This window comes from Perna viridis, chromosome 14 (genome assembly GCF_037379345.1).
Source record: "Perna viridis isolate PV_CMFRI_1.1 ecotype Kerala chromosome 14, ASM3737934v1, whole genome shotgun sequence".
NCBI lineage: Eukaryota > Metazoa > Mollusca > Bivalvia > Mytilida > Mytilidae > Perna > Perna viridis.
The window spans coordinates 27,527,194-27,549,438 of record NC_142458.1 but is presented as its reverse complement, the minus strand read 5'-3'; the positions used below and the strand labels follow the sequence as shown (position 1 = coordinate 27,549,438).

Genomic DNA, 22,245 nt, shown 5'->3' with positions numbered 1-22,245 from the left:
TGTTGCTTATTTAGTGAGTAACGCACAGATAAAAAAGGTGTCAAGGTTCACGCTTTATAGGTCTTCTTGTAATAAACTATTATATAATGGTCACGTTAGCGAGTCGATTTAAAAAAAATAGTATTTTGTCCTTTAAATTAAAGATGGGCATTGAATGCATTAAATATATTTAAAACTCTCAGAATTTGTTTGAGCTGACTGTACAATACATTTAGTCAACACAAGTACACAGTTGTATGTACCTTTTGAACTTCACATGCACTTCTTTGTATCCGAGCATTGCAGTATTACGAACGATACATTGTTTAATGTTGTCTTCAACGAGACGAATGACAACTAATTCAAGAAACTAAACGGTTTTGTTTTGGGTTTTAGTTATTAGACTACGTCCAAATAATAATGTCGTTTGTGGAGGCTATAATTGTTATTTTGAGTGATCGCCTCAAAAACCTCCGCGAAAGTAGAGAGGCAACCATTTGATTCTGGAAAAAAAGGGGCTAGCAATTTTTGGACATGAATATTCTGGTCTAAACCTCCTAAAAAATAACTAAAATTTTCTGACCTTAGACCAGATACTCCAAACAGTGGAAATAACTAACCTTGCCCCAATGTGTTGGAAAATACATTTTCATAAATATTTTGACGCCACAAAATTTGTCGGACCCCCCCCCCTTCAGAATGGAATGGTTGTCACCTTATCTGGACTAGGTTTTAGTCATTTTTATGGGCAACAACTAACTGTAAACAATCGGAATTATACGAATATTTTGTTTGCGTAAGGAGAAAGCATGAGGAGTTCCGATAGCCATTGCAACCATCCTTGTTTGTTCTAGTTATTGAACCTTTTACAAAAATTATTTAACCGAGTAAGTAGACTTAGTTTTGTTCATTTGTACATTATTATGACATTATACAATAATCTTTACTCTCATTGATGCCAATATGCTTAGTCTAGTATTGGACTGAGAGAGGCTGTATTTTCGGATTAAGAAAAGGGGTGGAGTTGTTTAGTCCGAATTTCCTCTGACCTCTGATCAATATCCAAATAAAAAAGAGGAGGGTTGCAGGGTCAGAGGAAATTCGGACTAGGAGCTGTTCAACCCCAGTCACGGTACACTTCATTAAAATCAAACATTTTATGTTTATCTTTCATGTTCTTATCGCATTTTTTGTTGAAAAATATTTATATGAAAGTAACCGTTGACTAGCCGTCCAGCGGGATAGGATTTTTTTTTTCGTACCAAAAATATTCTTTTTGTTAACATTCCTGGACTGTTTTCTGACCATGTTCGCCTGTTATAAATGTAATACTTTAAATGCTACTATATGCCTAGATTTTCGTCTTCCTCCGGTAATTACGAAATTCAAGAAAAGGTTTTGCATGGTCATGGGAATTCTTATGTGTGAAGATGATGTATAACATCCTTGCTATATGAATACATAGTTAGAAATGTATGGCAAGCCAAAGTGGACAAAAATCAATATTTTGTAATATTAGAAAATGATTTTTAATATTACAAATATTAATAATATTAATATTTAAAATTCATTTTCTAATATTATAAATTCCTGATTTAGTAATATTATAAAATATCACACATTTTGTAATATTACAAATTGCAAAATTTACAATTTTTTTTAAATATTAGAAATCATTTATTTTCTAATATTACAAATTCATTTTCTAATATTACAAATTCATCTTCGAATATTATTAATTCATTTTTTAATATTACAAATTAATTTTCTAATATTACAAATTCCTGATTTAGTAATATTATAAATATCACACGTTTTGTAATATTACAAATTGAATTTGTAATATTAGAAAATGAATTTGTAATATTAGAAATTTATTTACATTTTTTAATATTACAAAATGATTTTCTAATATTAAAAAATCGTCATTGAATACGACAAATCCATTTTCTAATATTAGAAAATCAATTTCTAATATTCAATAATAGTTTTTTGATATTAGAAATTCAATTGAATTTTTAATATTAAAAAATAATTTTTTAATATTAAAAAAGTGTTTTGTGATATAAGAAATCTAATTTGTAATATTTGAAAATGAATTTGTAATATTAGGAAATTAATTTGTAATATTAAAATATCGTTTTTTAATATTAGAAAATGCTCATTTTTGTCCACTTTGGCTTGCCATAGAAATGTCTACAAAACTTACATGGTTTCCTCTTTAATAACCATAAATGGATAAATACCACATAGGGGAAAAAACATTTAAGTGATAAAAACTTTTTATACCCCGTCACACGAAGTGGCGAGGTATTATGTGATACTCCATCCGTCCGTCAGTCTGTCCAGTCCTCTGTCCATCTCCCGACGGTTACGGATGAATATTTTTGGACAGTTGTTAGGAGCAATCATTTGACTTTAATGGGGGGGGGGGGCTAGGATAAATTTTTTCATCCTGCCTTTTTATTTTAATAAAATGTAGGTCCTGCCTTTTTTTCTTAAGCGCCAAAAGTTAATTTTTAACAATACATTCATGGTAGTTGTACGGTAAAAATTTAACATGCAAGCAAAGTTATACATTCATTTACGCGTATCTTGTCAGAACTTGTCGATTTCTGACAGAAATCATAAGTACTCTATAATAACGTACTTATGTATAATTCAATTTGATTTGTAACAAGCTTTTTGATTGATTGATTCTCTTTGACCCAACCAGGTTGCTCTGTATAACCCGGCTTGGTAACATGATACCATGAACGTCGATTGGTCCGCAATCCGCGATTCATATGATCTCAAACAAAATGATGTTTTGATTACGAATAAATTTATTAAGTAGCAGTCTTTGTAAGAATTAATCATAAAAATTCTGTGATAAATTGTAGGTGATACACCACAAAAAGTCTACACATTTTATTTTTGTTATTAAGTTACTTCGTAGGTCTATGCGATGAAATGTATGATGAAATATATTAATATTATTCATTCCAATCTGTCTGCTTTTAGGAGATAATTGAGAATCCAACAGTTTCTTTGGTTTTTTTAGTTTCACTTACATAGTTATCTCCCTTAATTTTGAATTCTACAGTACATTCTATATAATTTTCTGTACTAAGAACAATGGTTATATGAAAAGCCACATGTTAATTTCTGTTTACTATAACGTTTTAAACAAAATATCAAAAATAAAAATAAGTAGGCTTTCCAACCATGAATCACATTTTGCATGGCTCTTAGCTGGAGAGCTAATTAATATTAGGACTGTCATTCATTAGATAATGTTTCTATTTTTGAACAGGTTGTACTCATTGACCTTGATTGGACTAGTTCACACTATTTAACCTGATGATAACAAAGTTATACCCTGTATATTTATAGGGTATTATCGTTGGAACTCAAAGGTAGAATATCATATGTAATGTCACGTACATCTGACGTAAGTCATGGCAGTCAGACGCATTGTTGTGAATATTCTTACTCGGTACCGCGCTGGTTCCAGTTTTAATAGATTTTACTGTACTGCATCTTGTAAGAAGAAATGTAGTCCTACATATTTTCCGGAAGGAGTCGGTGAATACGTGATTAATGAAGTGTCCAAGTTTTCACCCGACATCCCGGTGGAGGAAGCGACAACACCTCCTGCTAGTTGGTGAGTGACTTGCATACAATATTAGGACCTGAGGAATACGACACCCCTACTAAGTGGTTCGTTGGTGAATAAAATTATCTCCTACAATATACATGTAAACAAAGCAAGAGGCAAACGACTCCCCCTGCTTGTTGGTGAATGAAACACGACACCCTTTGCTTGTTGGTGAGTGACAAACGATACCACTACTTTTTGGTGAGTGACAAACGACAACACCTGCTTGTTGGAGAGTGACAAACGACACCTCCTGCTTGTTGTAGACTGACAAACGACACCCCCTGCTTGTTGGTGAGTGACACACGACACCCTGCTTGTTGGTGAGTGACAAACGACACCTCCTGCTTGTTGGTGAGTAACAATGCCTACTACAATATTTTCACGGCAAGGGGTAGACAATAAGGCTGATAATTACTCAGTGCCAGTGGTAGACAATACACCATGATGATGATGATAGTTGGTGAGTACAGTGTCTACTTCAATACATCGAAGACCGGTGGCAGACAATAACCCCTGATAGTTGGTGAGTTACAATGTCTACTACAATACATTAAGGGCCAGTGACAGACAATGCCCCATGATAGTTGGTGAGTTACAATGTCTACTACAATGCATTGAGGGCCAGTGACAGACAATACTCCATGATAGTTGGTGAGTTACAATGTCTTCTACATTTAATATACTGAGAGCCTGCGGCAGACAATACGCCAGTGGCTTGATACTTGGTGAGTTACAATGTCTTCTAGGACTTGTAGAACTGTATCTATTTCTTTAAAAGAATGGGGAATGGTCGTGATACTTAATACGTTTTTTAAACGGTACACACGCCAAAGCAATTTAACAGAACCTCATTTGTAATTACTTTTTGAAGGTACACTCAGCCTCAATTCCATTCACTTGATAAAGCAGCCATTTTCCGGAAGAGCTGGATACCGGTTGGGCGGATAGACCAGTTACAGGAACCAGGGCAGTATATAACAGGTGGGTGTATAGAATTAAAACATTTTTTCGGTGTTTACCGTGTCCTATCCCTTTGTATGCCACTTTCTTTAGAATAAAATTATGCAACCCATTCTTGGGTGTGGGTTTTTTGTCTGTTCGTCTACCTGTCCGTCTTTTGCCACCTCTTGCTTAGGATAGTGTTAAAACATTTGTTCTAAAGACATTTCACCATAAATAGTATAATAGGGGTATTCACAAACTATTTAAGATAAGTATCGCATCCTCCTTGGTTATTTCTACAGTTGCTTTGCCTCTGGTACAAACTGCCATAATAGTGATCAATACAGTGTATAAGACAGGTGAAATCTGAAACGCCCCCGAAGAAGCATAATTCATGCCATTTTTTATTGTATAGTTGGGCTTTTTTATCATTGTCCTCTCTTGCAATCAGCCATATGTCAACCAAGTCAAATCCATCAATACTCATTTTTTTCATAGGTTTTCTTGCCGACGAGCCATATCTAGTTGCACGAGATGAGTCGGGAAGTTTGCGGGCATTTTATAATATTTGTCGACACCATGCAACCCTGCTCATGGATGAGTCTTCAGGCAAAACTACGCAATTTCAGTGTCCGTACCACGGCTGGACGTACACACTCACCGGTCGACTGGCAAAGGCAACCCGACTGCGCGGAATAAAAAATTTCAGTGCTAAAAAATATGGATTGGTCCCCATACAGGTCTCTACTTGGGGGCCTCTAGTATTTATCAACCTTGCTGAAAAGAATGATAAGTTTTGCTTTAATCTCAATGAAAAGCTTAGTGAAGTGAAAGGTAGACTCGATAAAATGGGATTCGAAGACTTAAAATTTATAGAACGTCGCATCTATAACGTAAAATGTAACTGGAAAGTTTTTATTGATAATTATTTGGATGGTGGATATCATGTAGAATATGCACACACAGATCTAGCTTCCTTGTTAGATGCTAAAGACTATACTACCGAGGTGTTCGATGGCTTCTCTATTCAGAGTTCCTCTGGAAGCACCGGTAACAATGAAGGACAAGAGAGAATCGGAAGTGGCGTTCTTTACTCGCATGTGTATCCGAATCTCTTCATAAATCGTTATGGTCCATGGTTAGATTTTAACTACATGTACCCAATCGACGAAGAGAATTGCGCCGTGGTCTTTGACTGGTTTTTGGAAAAGGATGCTATGAGTGGACTAGATACGAAACAGAAATATACGAAAATTGCCGAAAGTATCCGAGCTAGTGAACAGGTACAAGTTGAAGACATACTTTTGTGTGAGAGGGTACAAAAAGGGCTCCGATCGGCCTCTTACGAATGGGGACGGTATGCACCAGGAGTGGAACAGGCCGATCACAAGTTCCATGTGGAATTAGCCACAGACTATCAGCAATTCATTATTGAATCACAGTCTAGTAAATAAACGATTACATTTTTTTAAATCTTAAATGACTCGTTTTGAATGTTACAAACTGATGAACTTAATGTGATTGAAAAGAAATGCTTTATGGTTTATTCTCTGTCTTTGCTTCACAATTGCTAGAAGTATTAAATAGTTTAGCATTAACCTGATATTAAAGACAGTGAAATGTTGAGAAAGCCATTCACAAACCTGAGGAGGCTACAGAGGGTAACTATTTGCTCCCAAAATGAAATGAAAACGCAGTATAACACAAGCTAATTCATATTGCTAAAGGCAGAGCACACAAACGCGCAGGAAATATGCTCATAGTTTATTAATTTTTATTTCTATGTGCGTGTATTTTTGGTTATTTCATGATCTTTATGGTATGTCTATTTTCTTTGTCTAGCTGTATTTTCTAGATTTTTTTTTATCCTGGTTCAATTGGTTTTCCTTTACGACATAGTATACCCCGGTATATAAAAATATCTTCTGTGATCTACATCTACAACTACGCGTTGTCTAACATCTCGTTTGTTCGTCAAAATCCATTGATTTGTTTTTTGGAGGAGTTTGGCACTGGGATATGGATGGCACTATTAAGATGTGAATGAACTAACAGTTTACTGTTTACTGCACTGGGTCCACTTCCTGGTTCATGGCATTGGGTTAGCCTTTAAATTTAATCATACATTTGTGTTTCTCATATTATTTAGAACTGTTTTTTTTTAATATGTAGATACTGTATATCAATCTTTACTATTGATTTCTGTGGCCCTTTTCACAAAAAATCGTAAGAGTAAAATTAGTCGTAAGTTATGACGTCACAATACTTTGATTTACTATGACGTCATGACTTACGAAAAATTGGTTCCATTTCATCTTTTCCCCAAATTTTTAAACCTGTCCAAAAGTTAATTTGCATTTACATTTAAAAAAAAATTTAACTGATTTTTATCCTACACTGTAGTTATACTCAAATAAAACCGATTTCACCTTAAGCAGGGGCTGCTCTGGCTTTCAAAATTCTGTCGCAAGAAAAATCGCCAGCTGCCAAATTTTGTCGCAAATTTTCAGAAATTAGAGTCAAAAAGGGTGCCAAAATCTTTTTTTTTCTCTATTTTTTTTTTTAAATATGACGGTATTAAGTCCAGTGATGAGTTATCAATTCATCAAAATAACCCCTTCATTCATGACAGGCATGTATCCAAGATTCACTTTCGATGCATGTGTAAAGCAGGTTTTTAGCTCTAGTCTTAGTCAGGATATAAAGCCATTATTCACTTTTTATATGCAAAATGATGAAGTACTACTCCAGAAAAAGGTTTTAGTTCTATCAAGGACTTTATATTAATATGCTCATATAGTCCCTAATTTTAAAACATGTTCATATTTGACCTTTAATTGACCTTTGTGGTCTAATAAGTTTATCTTAAAAGGTAATTTTGTTTTTTATTCATAAATTTTCAAAAAACTTGATTCTTTTTTCTTAAGTTAAGAAGATAATTTCTATGATGAACATTAATTTTTTTTAAACTAGAACTTTTCATCAAGTTGAATTTTCTCGCCAATTTTACTTGGTTAAATCCCTATTTTTCACTTCCTGTTTATTAATCATAAAATATTAATGATATGATGAAGATCTTGATTGATAAGTGTGTTAGATGGAACCTACTAAACACATATAATGTTTCTTGACACATTACTGCAAGAACTTAATCCCCAAATTGAATTTATTACCAAATATCTTTTAATGCCAAAAGGAGTCCCTCAAATCTTCAATTGATATGAAGACTAGATCTTAGTTTTATTTTGCATAAATAATAGAATATTTTTGAGCTGAATGATTGCCAGAAACAGATTTTGATTTACTGGTTATAAAAGAAGTTACATTTGGACTACATTTTCGTGCTCAGAAATAACAGGGAAGTTTTTTCTATCTAATAGTTTTCAGGATATTGGCTGAAAATTGGAAAAAAAAAAAAAAAAAAAAAAAACGTCATTTTTCATCTTTCAAGGGAAATAACTCTTACAAGGAGTCGCCTGACAATTTTGATACCTGAAGACTTTTGAAGGCCATCATTTCAGCAATTGAAAGAGTTTGGCCAAATCTAATGGAGATATATGCCAAAAACTACTGTCTGACCTCTATGTTCTATTTTTAGTAACGACGGCCATGTTTTAGACAGATCAAAAATCCCCACATCATTTAGTTTTAAATTAGTTTAAACATATTTTATTTGTCTAATAACGTACAAAAGGGATTAGACACACAAGAACATCTTGTATGAAGTCTTTTCCCGTTAAAGAAATATGCAATAATCTTACAAGCATGCGCATACAGATATATATTTTTTGGAAAATTACTCATATAAAACAGATGAAGAAAGGGAGAAAAAGCTTTAAAAGGTTAATTATGGTGGAGAAAAGATAAACAAAATGGGATGTGTACTTTCGTGTCATGGTTCAACGGAAGTAATAGAAACTTAAACAAGGAATCTCCTTGAGTTTTTTATATATTAAAAAAATTGACTTCAATAATAATATGTTTTGTTCGTTGGATAGATCCTCGTGTCCATATAAAAATAGTTCTAGATTAATTGGCAAATTTTCCAGTAACTACGCAAGATCGTTCATTAATTTCTGCCTTAAGGGGCTGTATAAATGACATTTGAAAAAATAGTGGTATTCAGTTTCTACTTTGAATCCACACCTGCAATCTGGATTACCAACAATATTTACTTTATGAAGGCCATAATTAAGAAATGATGCTCCGCCTCTCATTTGTGTTACAACAATATTAAGTCACCTGGCTCCAAAAGCGTAGTGTTTGGGGATATTGGTTTTTACTTAACGTTATAGTTCGCTTTTGAATTTTGATAACGAATCCAAATCTCTTGTTGATTGATCTAATTTATTCCAATGTCTTATCGTAGAAGGAATAAATTATTCTGCTGTTATAGAAGGTCTACAGAAGGGTAATATTATATCTAAACCATTTCTTAGGGGATAGTTAGTAGTACTTTGAATTGTTTGAGGAAGTAAACTACACAGAAATGGAGGTACACTGGTTGTTAAGTGTATACATCATTTGGAGTTCGCTTCTCTCGCGTCTAGATTTTAATATTTCCCATCCAGTTTCGCGGTAGATCAGATCTGTCTTGGTAAAAATAGGCAATCAAGTTACAATTCTATGGCAACTTCAAGTTGCACATTTTCCAACCTAATCGTATTAACTACGCCACAGTTGTCCTACACTTCACATGCATATTCTAAAATTGGCCGTACGTAAACTAGATAAAGTTTTTCTACAGTATCCCTACAAATTTTATATTTAAGCATCACGTTGATATGTTTCATAATACTTTTTATGCTGCTGTCAATGTGAATATTCCATTTGCCATTTCGACTAAATGTTACACTTAAGTGTTTATGAGAATCCGTCTTACCCGGATTAAAAGTCATCAACCACGTTTTAGACCAGTCGTCTAGTTCAGCAAGATCATGATTATAGATTTAATATGAACAAGATCGGTTCCGGAAGCTCCAAATAATGTATCATCTGCAAAAAGTCTCGTCAATAAAATTAGCTGTTCAGATATACATGTATTGTTTATAAAAATTATAAATAATAGAGGACCTAGCACAGACCCTTGTGGAGACACCGTAAACGGGGGACATTGTGTTTTTTTTTTACAACTCTTTGTTCCCTGTTTTCAAGATAACTTTAAACCATTTTACAAGATCACCATTTATACTGTATGATTTCAATTTTTGCAGTAAACCTTTATGCCACACTCTATCAAAAGCTTTCGAGAAGTCACAAAAAACGAAACAGCTTGTTTGCTTTTTTTCTAATCCACCAAGAACAGAGTTACAAAGCTCTAATGATTGGTACACTGTTGAATATCCAGGGAGGAACCCGCTTTAGTAATCTTACAAAAGTTTATTTTCAAATAAGTGATTGTAGACATGTTTATGAATTATCCTCTCCATCACTTTGCCCACACAGCTAATCAAAGAAATAGGTCTGTAGTTCGAGGGTAAAGCGGTATCCCCATTTTTAAAAATCGGAGTCACGTTTGCGGTCTTCAAGTTGGAGGGAAATTTGCAATACTGAATGGATTTATTTAATATTATCTGTAAAAGATATCTCATCAGTTCTATGCAGGATACCCCTAGGTACATTCATACCAAGTTTCGTTCCAATTGGTCATGTAGTGTCAGAGGAGAAGAGTTTTGAAATATTGTTAAGGACGATGACGACGGACGCCGAATAATGGAATAGCTCACCTCACCTTCGACCAGGTGAGCTAAAAAGTTGCTTTTTAGTGTGTGTGACCCCACTTTGACCCCCTACAAAATAAAAGTGAATGAGAAATAAACCTTCTACGTCAATGAACATCTATTTTATCCCTTGTAACCCCTTATAACGGAAGTGCTTAGTAACCCTATTCTCTCTAGCAACAAATCTAGTAACAATATATCAAAATTTCATGACTTTTTGTTCACAACAACTGAAGTTATAGCACAGAAACGAAAAAGGAAACGACGACAGCATCATAACACAATACGACTGCATTTTCGCGGTCGTATAAAAAGTGCCGCTTTGAAGAAAACATTGAGCTGTCGCGGTAATCAGGAGTAGATGCAGATAGAATTGAAAGACAGTCCTGAGGGTATAATGACTGATAAAAAGGTGGCATGCACCATCACATCGCGCCCGAAAAAAAAATGGGAGGAAGCGCCCCGTTGTGTCTGTTCTGGACCCGCGTTTTTTCATCAGGTTGTGGTTTATAACAGTATAGACGCTTAGAATGTAAACCTTAAGTTAATTTACGTATTAAATATACATATAACGGACAAGGACGAGCACTAAATATCTCTTTATACATATTTGTCTTTTTATTTTGTTGGTCAAGCGTAATGCTTTGTTGAAGTTGAATGGTTGAAAAAAAATACAACATAGTTTGATTTCATAATTAATTATTCTTAAACAAATAAATCATGTAAATATATGTACAAAACTGAAAACTACAGTTACAGAAGAATAAAACGGACGTTGAATGAAAACCATACTATATTTTCTTTAAATTATCATTGATTAAAATGGCCTTCTGTCTAAATAAAATCTAATTAACGATCGCCAATGTTAAATCTCAATAATCTCGAAATCAGTCGCAGGTCAAATCATCAAGTATATGCATGTTCATTCGAATTCATCTCTGAAAATGTTAAGAAAAACTACAAACTAATAATAGGTATGGTCTAACTTCGGGTTTTTCAACTTGCAAAGTTTCAATGAATATAAATACTTGGCACAGCTTGATTCGACCGCAGAGGTCGAACCCTGAACACAGGTATAAACACACTATTCAATCTTGATATACAACTCTGAATTTTGATTGCGATTAAATATTTGATACAGCAAAAGAATTGGATCAGAATCGCAGAGGCCACCTTTTTGGCTCCTTATTCCCCGATAAGAAGTACACACACACAAAAAAACAATTCAAGCTTTCCTATGGTGGTATGGCAGCGTGGTTACAAGTTTACAGATATCCATTCACTTTCACTCAAGTTATTATCTGTACGTCAGGAAAATGCTTGTTTCTTGTCCCCTTTTTGCCCTTCATTCTTTATCAGTTCAGGTCTTGACGCCCAAAATAAATCCCTGCGATCCTTTATGTTATGGCACTTTTTACTACAATTTCAAAGAGATCCATTCACTTAGTCAAGTCTTGACATCATAAAAATGCTTGTTTGTGGCCCCTTATTAAAAATGGCTCAAGTGATAACTCCAAAAATCAATCCTAGCTCTTCCATGGTGGTATGACACTCTATGGTACAATATCGATGATTCATTCACTTCATAGTAGTCATAAAATAGCATGCACGTGGTCCATAATTCCTTAACAGTTTGAGATTATTATTCCCGGCCTTCCGTTGGTGGTAGGGCACTTTGTCATACAAGTTTAAAAAAGATTATTTCACAATGAATAAGATTATTTTCCAGACATCATGGAAATGCTTGTTTTGGGCTCTTTATTTTGCCTCTAAATCCTCAACGTTTTGAGTAACCACCACGAAAATCAATCCAAGCTTTTCTTTTGTGGTATGGCACATTGTGATACAATTTCAAAGAGATCCATTCACAATTAGACAAGTTATTGTCCGGACACCAAGAAAATGCGTTGTGAACCCCTTTTTGGCCCTCAATTCCTACTTACGGTTTAAGTAACTATCCCTAAATTCAATCCCAAGCTTCCATTTGTGGTATGGCACCTTAATTGTGGTGGTGATATAATTTCGTAAAGATATATACACTTATAATAGAGTTATTGTCGAATCATGAATACGACGACGATAGCATGATACTATTTTTGTGGTCGTATAAAAACATGAACAAAGGACAGTTAAGTCTTGATATAATTATTACACAGTAACATAAATAATGACATTAAACTATTGAACACAATTTCTACATGATAATGATGTCAATGACAAATACAAAGTCGGCAGTTCCGTCAAATTCACAGCAAAGCTACAAAATGGCTGAAGCTTGATGTCTATTCGATGAACAACCCCATTCCTATATACAGAAACAGGGATTTGTTTCGATGAACAATCCCATTCCTATATACAGAAACTGGGATTTGTTTCGATGAACAATCCCATCCCTATACACAGAAACAGGGATTTGTATCGATAAACAACCCCATTCCTATATACAGGGATTTGTTTCGATGAACAACCCCATTCCTATATATATGGAAACAGGGATTTGTTTCGACAAACAACCTCATTCCTATATACAGTGATTTGTTTCTAGGAACAACCCCATTCCTATATATATAAAAACAGGGATTTGTTTCGATGAACAATCCCATTCCTATATATAGAAACAGGGATTTGTTTCGATGAACAACCCCATTCCTATATACAGTGATTTGTTTCTAGGAACAACCCCATTCCTATATAACGGGATTTGTTTCGATGAACAACCCCATTCCTATATACAGAAACAGGGATTTGTTTCTGGGAACAACCCCATTCCTATATACAGGGATTTATTTCTAGAAACAAACCCATTCCTATATACAGGGATTTATTTCTAGAAACAACCTCATTCCTAAATACAGGGATTTGTTTCGATGAACAACCCCACTCCTATATACAGAAATAGGGACTTGTTTCCAGGAAGACTGCCAATTGTTCGATATTGTACTTTGTACAATGAACCTGGTAAAACCCAGTAAAATTAAGATAATTATTTCCTTGGTATACTGTATATGTACTGTTATAAATGTTTGCTGATGGATATGAAATACCATGTTAAAGTGCTTGGTCGTACAGATATTTTTTCATCGCCGTCATGATAATAGGTATCCACAGCTGAATTGTGAATAGAGCTACGATGTGCGACATTGTCGGTTGTAATACTTGAATTTTCACGATGTGAACTTTCTTGTATAAATCATCTGGTTAGTAATGATCCATTGGTTCAGTTTTGATTTCAGTTTTAACAAAAGGTTCTACAAGTTCGTCCTGCTCGGAGTCTACAACGCTCCTCATCTTCTCAAGCATGGCCTCTGATATCTTTCCCGTGTCGACCTCTGCACAAATACGTCGATGCTGAAAAATAAAAGACATCAATTTAAAATAAGCAAAATTGTAATATTACATTATACAATGTGATATTAAACGTTACGTAGTTTAAATATTGCTGGACTTCGACTACTGTAGTACCTACATCGATATTTTGTCTTTGAATACTGTTTATATTTTGGTTTAGATCTTCCTGTGTATATGGCTTTAATGCTGCTTATGGTGCATACAGAAATTTGCCACACACACACACATAGATATATATATATATATAAAGGTCTGAAAAATTCCCAACGATGTTAGAACTGTCAAATTTGCGATGCAAATTTTTGGTCGTTCCCTCCGCAGGACTCGAACTCGTACCGCTGTGACATCTATGGCAACACCACCTGCACAAAGTCCAGCGCCCTAGACCACTCGGCCAGCTAGGATATATATAAGTGTTCATAAAGATCCATTAAACAAGTTACTCAAGTTTTTGCTCAGAAATCAGGAAAAACTAGAAATACTGTCAGCAAGCTCACAAAGCGAATACCCTCGCATCGAATGAAGTTACATATATAATATAACCCATTAGTTCAATTATCTCCCTTTGGGGTCTTAAGACAGTAATTATATTCCTATATGCACATCTACATATGATACTAACCTTCATAATTTTCTTCACATCCCCTTAAGCGGTTAAGGAGGAGTTGCACTAACAAGATTTTAACATGTAATAACCTTATGTTGAATTATCTCCCTTTGGAGTCTTCCGAGAGTACCTATATTCCTTCATGCACATCTACATATGATGCCCAACCTTCCTATAAAATTTCAACTAAATCCCTAGTGCGGTTTGAGAGGAATGATCTGAGCTGCGCTAACGCTAACAAGGAAAGAAGACGGACGGACAGACAGACGGGTAATTTCTATATACCCCCTTACTTTGTTTGCGGGGTATACAATTGTTTTCGTCTTTATTATCGGATTCGAGGCCGGCAAGACCCCTTCTTTGGTCAATCAGAGAACTGACTCATTCTTCGATTTCTGTATCCGTTCCTGCATATCATGATCTCCGAATTTGAACTCAAGTCTCCCATTGAGGGTAGGGCACCTTAATGTACGATTCCATATACTACGTTCATATGTTTATTTTAACCCAACTGAGTGTCGGGCACCAGCATAATACTTTTATACAAACGTTATCTTTACGGTCCTCTAAAAAACGCCATTTTTTTCTCCGTTCGGTGCAGAACTTATTCATAAACTAAACAATCCTTAACCCTAAAATAAACCACAATCTGGCTTTTGTATTATCACAGAGATCCATGCTCTTATACTTAAGTTACATGTAGTTGAAATTTATGAAATGCCCTTTTTTACCCTTATTCTAAAACGACAGTAACAGTAAATACCAACATTTCTTTTGTAGTGTGGAACCTTTAACGGATAAGAAATTTTTACCAAGCTTAACTAATGATCAAGTTGTCGAATGAAAACTGAGTACTATGAATGAAAATGACAGTGTTATACCATCGAGCATATCAATTATATTAATTTGTGGTGGTAAAAGTGTAGACTGCGAATTTAACATGTACATGCAGTCATTTGTTTTGTGTCCCGGATTTTATTCAGTATAAAATCTGACCATTTTTCTACTCAAGCCTGTCCTGGATTTACCAAACTGTTCATCCTTAATTTTTTAACAATACATCATCGTACTGCCTTCTTTATTTCAAATTTCAAAATAGTCCCCCTTTCCCAAATAAAAATAAAATGGCTGCTCTAACACTTTATTCAGTTGGGGAAAAGATTTAACAATTGAAACTTCGATTCTTACCCGTGTATGGCAATCCTACAGTTATCAGAAAAGATATCATTTCACTGTTATAAATGGCTAAATTATTATATAACTTCGTATAAATAAAACAAGTATATGGCCAATTTCCTGCTCAGAGGGTACATGTACATTCATCGCTATTTCAAGCTAGTGAAGCGGTATGTTATTGGTCAGTCAGTGGTCATAAGCTACAAACCACTAATGTCACTTCCCATAGACTTCGATGCTAATTTCACAAAGTTAAATGAGTTATGAGTTTAACCTGAAGAAGACTATACATCACCTAAAAGCTGCATGTGTACACTAATAGCCCTGAAAATATTATGTGGGGTTTACTACCTTGTAGTGCGACACCGGCTCCTAGAACGCAATGAGCTAAAAATAGAATGGGAATTCCCCTACATTTCACAAAAAGGGTCTACATGCAGAACTCATAAAAACATTTAATTCAGTAAGTTACAGTGACCATTTTAAGTAGAAATAAAGGAAATATAATTCCCTGCCAAACACAAGCTCAATTGCGCAAACTTGATGTGCACTTTTTCCACAGCAACATAGCACATGCAAATGCACAAACTTTTGGAAGACTATTTTTGCAGGACTATTTTTGCGTACGTTCTAAAAGATCATTGGTTAAATTAGTGGTATGTAACCTAAATTATAGGTCTCTGTAGAAGATTAATATTTAGTTTAAATCAGGGGTGTAGCTGCCTATACGCAAATACGCAGTTGCGTACTTTCGGAAAAAGTAACAAAAATAAAAACACACATTTTAAAGATGAAATAAAGGTTATTTACCACATATGCATACCATGAACGTAGTATAGGCCCTGAAAAACAGGCTCCAAAATCGTTAAAATTCAGGAGTTTCCCTCAGGCCTTTGCCTTGCCGGACTCACTGGGGGCCTTGGGCGACCCCCCTCCCCACCCCAAAGACACCTCGCCGTAATTTTGCGTATAACTAAAACTGGCCTAGCTACGTCCCTGTACATAGTCTCCTAGTATAGGGCCAATTGTATTTTTTAATGAATACAATAAAGATTTATTTGAATTCTTAGCAGAAAGTATTGGATTTTAGTTCTGTAGAGTTTGTCTCTAAAATTTGATACTTTCTGCCAATTGATTTTAACAAACACAGATTGGGGAAAAAATTATTTTTTTCTAAAGATGGTTCTATTTTTTAAAATTTATTTTGTGTAGTATACATTTATACATGTATGTACGCTAAATTAAGGCATGCGGAATTTCGTATAAATACAATATTTTTTTATGTTTATGGTCTTGAATATCCTTGCGGATCTCGCACGACCGACCTTTACGGAGATTCTCTTAGTATGTCAGTAAGTAGATAGAGGTAACGAAGCCAGCAGCCGTCGGGATACCTGATCGAAGAGCTCAGAGTAAACTATGTATTACTAAAGGCTAGGCTGCTCTGTTGACGATGTGGCACAGGGGCGGATTCAGGTGTGGCGTGGCGGGCGTGCGGCCTCCCCCCCAAAAAAAAATTTAAAAAAAAATTTGCAAAGCATGAGTTGTCAGGGGAAGATTTAAGCGGTTTTAGGCTGAAACTTCAATTTCTCGCTAATTTTATCACAAAAGATTTCTACATTGCACCCACTCTACAAGAATATTTCAAAATTTTACCTAAAAACATTTTAACTGTGCGCCGCCCTAATCTAAAATCGTACAACCGCCTCTCTGGCCTACTCACAGACCCCACGTGGGTCCAAGCGCGTATCCCCACTCAATTTGGGAGTTCATCATCGTTTAGAGTGTGAGTGATAATTAGTTTTCTAAAAGGATTTAAGTTATATACATATGTACCTTTTATGTACCTGACCCTTTTCAATTACAAATAATCCACTGAGTTATCAGTGGAAACTTTATTGTCCATCATTCCAATTAACGGTACTACATATACCAACAGTACGTAAGAACAACAAACTATAGTATAACCATTATTTATTAATATTCATTAACATAGTAATTACATGTAATCATAAAGATAAACTAACTAACTCTGCATGCATCCAATTTATTTAGAAATAAAATATACATGTACACGTACACATTTCAAAATTCAATGGTTTAATCACAAATGCTGTACCTGCGAGATACATGTAACTACTCGACCTTCTGGTATTTCTTTAAAATATTCTATAAACGTGTACATTGTAGCCTTGAAATGAAAACAACGTTCTTTTGGTAGAAACATACTAAAACCCGTCTTACAATTCAGTAATACCATTCTTTCTTGCTCTGTATGCAATTTGTTTTATAATTACATGTAGTATCAGCGAAAATAGCCGAGTATTTTGGATTCCAATCATGACTACTAAAGAAAATGCCTGTATACGAACGAAAATCCTATCCAATTGCATCGGTAATAAATTAAGTAGAGATAGTCTGATGACAAAGTCATTGTACTTCAGTGCATGTTGTCTTGCTATACACATTTGTCTAATTGTTGCAAAACGTCATCAACTGTTAACGGAATGTCAAGGTTGGAGTCAACTGTTAACGGAATGTCAAGGTAGGAGTCAACAGTTAACGGAATGTCCAGGTTGGAATGTAGAAAGTGAGAATTTTGGCTTAATACATCCTGAAAAGCCAAATGTGAGTCTGTCTGGTTGTCCTTGATAAGAGGTACGTGTGCTTGCTGAGGGTTATCGATCTTTGGTAGTAAACATAATAAAACGGAGTTATCAGTTTCATTGCGTTCTGTGTCCCTACATGTAGTTATCTTTGATGGAACATTAAAACAGGAGAGTGAGAACACCCCTTCTTTCTGCGTTCCTGAAGCACGACCTTCTGCAGACGAATACAGAGGTTGTGTGTTGGAAATAGCTGATAGTCCCCTGTTTGGTGTAATAGCGATGTCCAATCCGAAACCCCTCAATGAAGAGGACACTACATGTGGTGTTGCTCCAATAAGAGCTGGAGCTAAATGTATTGACTTATGGGGACAACTTTCTGTAGAAATAAGATTATGTTGCACTGTCGCCGCTTTAATCGGACTTAGCGGTATAGATGTTGTTGCTTGATTTACAGGTCGTTTTGACTTCGACGAATTGCTGAAACGCCTACTGATTTCGACTGGGGATAGTGACTTATGTGTCGGTGGAAGTGGTTGGGAGATGGGAATGGTAATCATCGAAGTTCGGTTTACATTTTTAACAACACCGGAACGGGGAATCGTGGAGTTGTGCGATTCTGAATATTCGTGTCCCTTTAAACTTAACATCAAACCCCCTGGGAGAACTCCGTTGTCTATCTCTTTGCACCATTTCAAAAACTAATGTTAAACATAAAAAAAAACAATATAACATGTATATAAGATTACACGTTGATTAATTTTCAATCCAACTTAAATAAACATATCTTATTTAGTCTTATTTACATATTTTAGTACAAAGCAGTTACCATGCCCTGTCCGGTGTACTGTCGGTGAACTTATCAACTACACGTATTATAGTATGAATAATCCGCTGTCATGGTAGAAATCTTAACTATTATAATGATACATACATTTGTACATGTTTCAAACAAAGTCGAATCATATACATGTACATGTACATTGTATAATATGCTTAAGGTTGATAAAAGAGGACGGGAAAATTAAAAAAAAATAAATACAAGATATAAATACATGTGTACATGTATTTCGGTTCGAACTGAAATGTAATATCTATAATGATGTTTGGGGCTAACTGCAGCCTGGCTTGTGGTGTGTTTCCTCGTCGTTCATTGAAGACCAATGAGTGCTCTTATGCTGGTGGGGTTGCCACATTGTCTCTTTGACATATTCACCATAGCTATTCTTGTAATATACTTTCAGAATAAAACTTGGAAATTGTCCTCTACATTCAACAGTGGTCCCGTGAAAAAGGTAAGCTTGGACAGCCCGTTCAACCCATCCAAGCAAGCAGAGGCAAAAGGTCGCATTTATAATTGTACAAGAGAAATGACACAAAGAAGAAAAGCCATTAAACTAATAATGTTGACTTTTAAAATCAATATTTAAAAAACATCCAGAAAAGAAGGCAAATGTGCATATAAAATAATTAAGACATTTCTTCTTGTTAGAAGAGGGCCCCAGGCTACTATATGCTCATTTGTGCCTTCCTTTTGCAAGAAATTTTAAAATTCCACAAAAAGGGGGAGGGGTTCCACCTCCTAGACCCCTGGACCCGGCACTCATTCAAACATGTAAAATGTAATTCAAAATGAAATATACTCACCAATTCAAGCTCATCTCTCAATTTAAAGATAGCTTTTTCCTTACTCGTAACCAGATCCTCTAAATACTGGTATCGTAATTTCTTTCTAGCCCTGCACTCTCTGGCACTCTGTCTACTGCGTTCTAATTTGACCTTGACATCGACCTTGGTAGGTCGTCTACCTGGTCGTTTACTTGATCTCCTTGATGTTCTATCGATGGTCATCTTATTTTCCTGAAGAAAAAATATGTACAGTATCAGTAAAATATATATATACATGATGAACGGTTACTAGAATGTAGAAATTCAAGTTTAGAAAACGTACATTAAATCTCATATGTAAATCCACCACTGAAAAGAGACAAGTACTGAAAACACATCTACATGTATTTAGTTCGATGTTTATATAAAGGAGCAACCAATTTATTCTTTATGGGTAATTCTATGTTTAAATTTAGGATGTAAAAGCAAGTACAAAAATGGACAGGCAATTATTAATATTTTATTAAACCCATACAGAACAGATCCAGAGAGCAACTTGATTAAAACCCAAGAATCCGGGCTTGCCGCTCTCATTTCCAATAAAACGAAATGGTTTCTTCGTTAATCCCAACCATTCATAGCAGAACAAAAATTATCAGCGCGTTACACTAGTCACGTATAATAAAAATCAATACTGAAACACTTCAATTTCAAACTACATTTAAAATAAGGCGGTAATTAACATATATGGACCTGTTCCGGGGTTACCACAGTAACGCTGTCTCCTAACATCCCTTTTAAAAGATTCAAACATGCACCAACACTGAGAATCCTTCTCAACAATATATGATTGTACAACTTTCTTCTGCGTTCCTGTTTTTATATTGAAATTCCCTTATTTTAAAAATTCACATCGCAGTTCAACTTATTTTTAAATTTTAGTGGTAATTATTGTGATGCATCAGCATAGGAAAAGGACATCCGTTGAATACACCTTTGACGTAAACAATACAATATATACTCTGTAACAAATATAAATGTTTTATTTATCACATTTTCATTATCATCACGCGATATGTATAACAAATTGTAGTACGGCGGTACATGCAACGCAACAAATGTGTGCATTATTTTACAGTATGTACGTCATTATGGCAAAAAATATATCTGGGCACTCCGAAAAAAACTTCAACTTCGTGTATGTTCCCGTTTCACTCGAATGAAACAAATTTTATTTTAAAATATTAGTTGTATAAAGCTGTGTCAGGTCATTGAATTCAACTCCCTAAAAGAATGTATCATGATGCTTGTATCGTGCAAAATTTTTACTATGAATTTTAGGTGCTCGATGGTTACCACGGATAGTGATACTGGTGTACCACTATATATCACCCTAGTCCAAATAATCATGCCATATTGGATGCTCAGTTTTATTTTGCTTCGTCTCCTACATATACATGTACGAGATCCGGTTAAGGTATGTCAGATTAAAAAATGTTCCAGCCAAATTATTTGGACTAAACTCACCAAAGGGTACAAACTTTTATGTGGGCTAAGTCACAAAAGTGAAGGTTTTAAAAAATAGTGCTTTGCAACGATTTTTTTCCATAACCTTAAACCGATCAGGGACCGTATTAACTTTCCAACACGGCCCCGTGCAGGTCCGGGTGTTAAAAGAATAGGCCTACAGCAGCGCTAAGCTTGTCGTAAAAAAGGGCGACTAAACAGTGCTCAGAACCCTAGCCGGGGGCTAGGACGCTCTGCCCACAGAGCAACTGGGATGTGTGCCCCAGGTGGTGGAATGGGGTACCCCTAGCGTGTTACATGCTGGGGTTGTTAGGCTATAATACGGAAAACCTGACCGCAAACCATAGTGGTGCACCGTTTTGGGAAAGATGCCACGTTCCTCGCACGTTAAAGAACCCTACTGTGGTATTCTCCCGGAGTAGGAACCATAGGGCTCCGCCACAGGAGGCTAAATTGGCCGACCCTACCCACCTCTCCCTATTTCCAGTGGCAATCAAAATTTGTCGTTCCCATTGTCCTTGTGTCCCATCCCTTTTTCATTTCATCATCATTTCATGCTCATTTTATCATCAATTTCATGTTCATCGTCTGAATATAGCTAAAATATTGCTGCTCGGGCGTCAAACCCCAACAAACAAACAAACTTTCCAACACGTGATTTTAATTAAAAATAGCAATGAACATAAAAACAAAAAATTTGATTGGACAAATGATTGGAATGAACTTGACCTCGGGTTCAATAATTGTGAGACGTCAATAAAAAAATAAAATAAAATAAAAAACAAACTTGTAGTGTAAAAAAAGATTCACCAAGGAAAATGTAGAGTTGATTATTTTTAATGTATCAGAAAGTCGTGCGTATACTTTAATGTCATGATACCTCAAATTTTAAAAGGAAACTTGTAAATCATGGTTATGAGAAGAAGGATTGCGTAATCAATATTTATTTGTACCAAAACAATAAATTTCGAGACAACAGTTTTGAATAACGATGTCTTACTTACGATAGTTTTTGTTTGTATTCCGTCTGCTTTATTATCACACATAAAATAATTCACAACTGCTTCCAAGGTGTGTTTCGTCACGAGT

The 22,245-nt window shown here is 35.2% G+C and overlaps 2 protein-coding genes across 5 annotated transcripts; one reads left to right on the top strand and one right to left on the bottom strand.

Moving 5' to 3' along the window:
- The first annotated feature begins 734 nt into the window (after positions 1-734).
- LOC148598852 (uncharacterized) lies at positions 735-6,110 on the top strand. Of its 2 annotated transcripts, none has more exons than XM_088562492.1 (4): positions 735-866; positions 3,355-3,625; positions 4,494-4,603; positions 5,063-6,110. In XM_088562492.1, the coding sequence occupies exons 2-4, from the start codon at positions 3,420-3,422 to the stop codon at positions 6,016-6,018; spliced, it is 1,272 nt and encodes a 423-aa protein (XP_088418618.1). In that variant the 5' UTR covers positions 735-866; positions 3,355-3,419; the 3' UTR covers positions 6,019-6,110. The 2 variants fall into 2 exon arrangements, with proteins under 2 accessions (XP_088418618.1, XP_088418616.1); XM_088562490.1 differs by having other exon boundaries at positions 761-866; positions 3,275-3,625.
- A 4,856-nt stretch (positions 6,111-10,966) lies between these two features.
- LOC148598851 (uncharacterized) lies at positions 10,967-22,245 on the bottom strand. Of its 3 annotated transcripts, none has more exons than XM_088562494.1 (3): positions 20,383-22,245; positions 19,669-19,881; positions 10,967-13,632 (listed from the first exon to the last, which is right to left on the bottom strand). In XM_088562494.1, the coding sequence occupies exons 1-3, from the start codon at positions 20,419-20,421 to the stop codon at positions 13,483-13,485; spliced, it is 402 nt and encodes a 133-aa protein (XP_088418620.1). In that variant the 5' UTR covers positions 20,422-22,245; the 3' UTR covers positions 10,967-13,482. The 3 variants fall into 3 exon arrangements, with proteins under 3 accessions (XP_088418620.1, XP_088418621.1, XP_088418619.1); XM_088562495.1 differs by having other exon boundaries at positions 22,157-22,245; XM_088562493.1 differs by having other exon boundaries at positions 22,161-22,245.

Excerpts from the sequence above, each read along its gene's own strand:
- LOC148598852 (XM_088562492.1), top strand. The coding sequence starts at position 3,420 with ATGGCAGTCAGACGCATTGTTGTGAATATTCTTACTCGGTACCGCGCT. Across the intron at positions 3,626-4,493 it reads ACAACACCTCCTGCTAGTTG|GTACACTCAGCCTCAATTCC; the intron begins GTGAGTGACTTG and ends TACTTTTTGAAG. Across the intron at positions 4,604-5,062 it reads ACCAGGGCAGTATATAACAG|GTTTTCTTGCCGACGAGCCA; the intron begins GTGGGTGTATAG and ends TTTTTTTCATAG.
- LOC148598851 (XM_088562493.1), bottom strand. The coding sequence starts at position 22,202 with ATGTGTGATAATAAAGCAGACGGAATACAAACAAAAACTATC. Across the intron at positions 19,882-22,160 it reads GAATACAAACAAAAACTATC|GAAAATAAGATGACCATCGA; the intron begins GTAAGTAAGACA and ends TTTTTTCTTCAG. Across the intron at positions 13,633-19,668 it reads TGAGAGATGAGCTTGAATTG|CATCGACGTATTTGTGCAGA; the intron begins GTGAGTATATTT and ends TTTATTTTTCAG.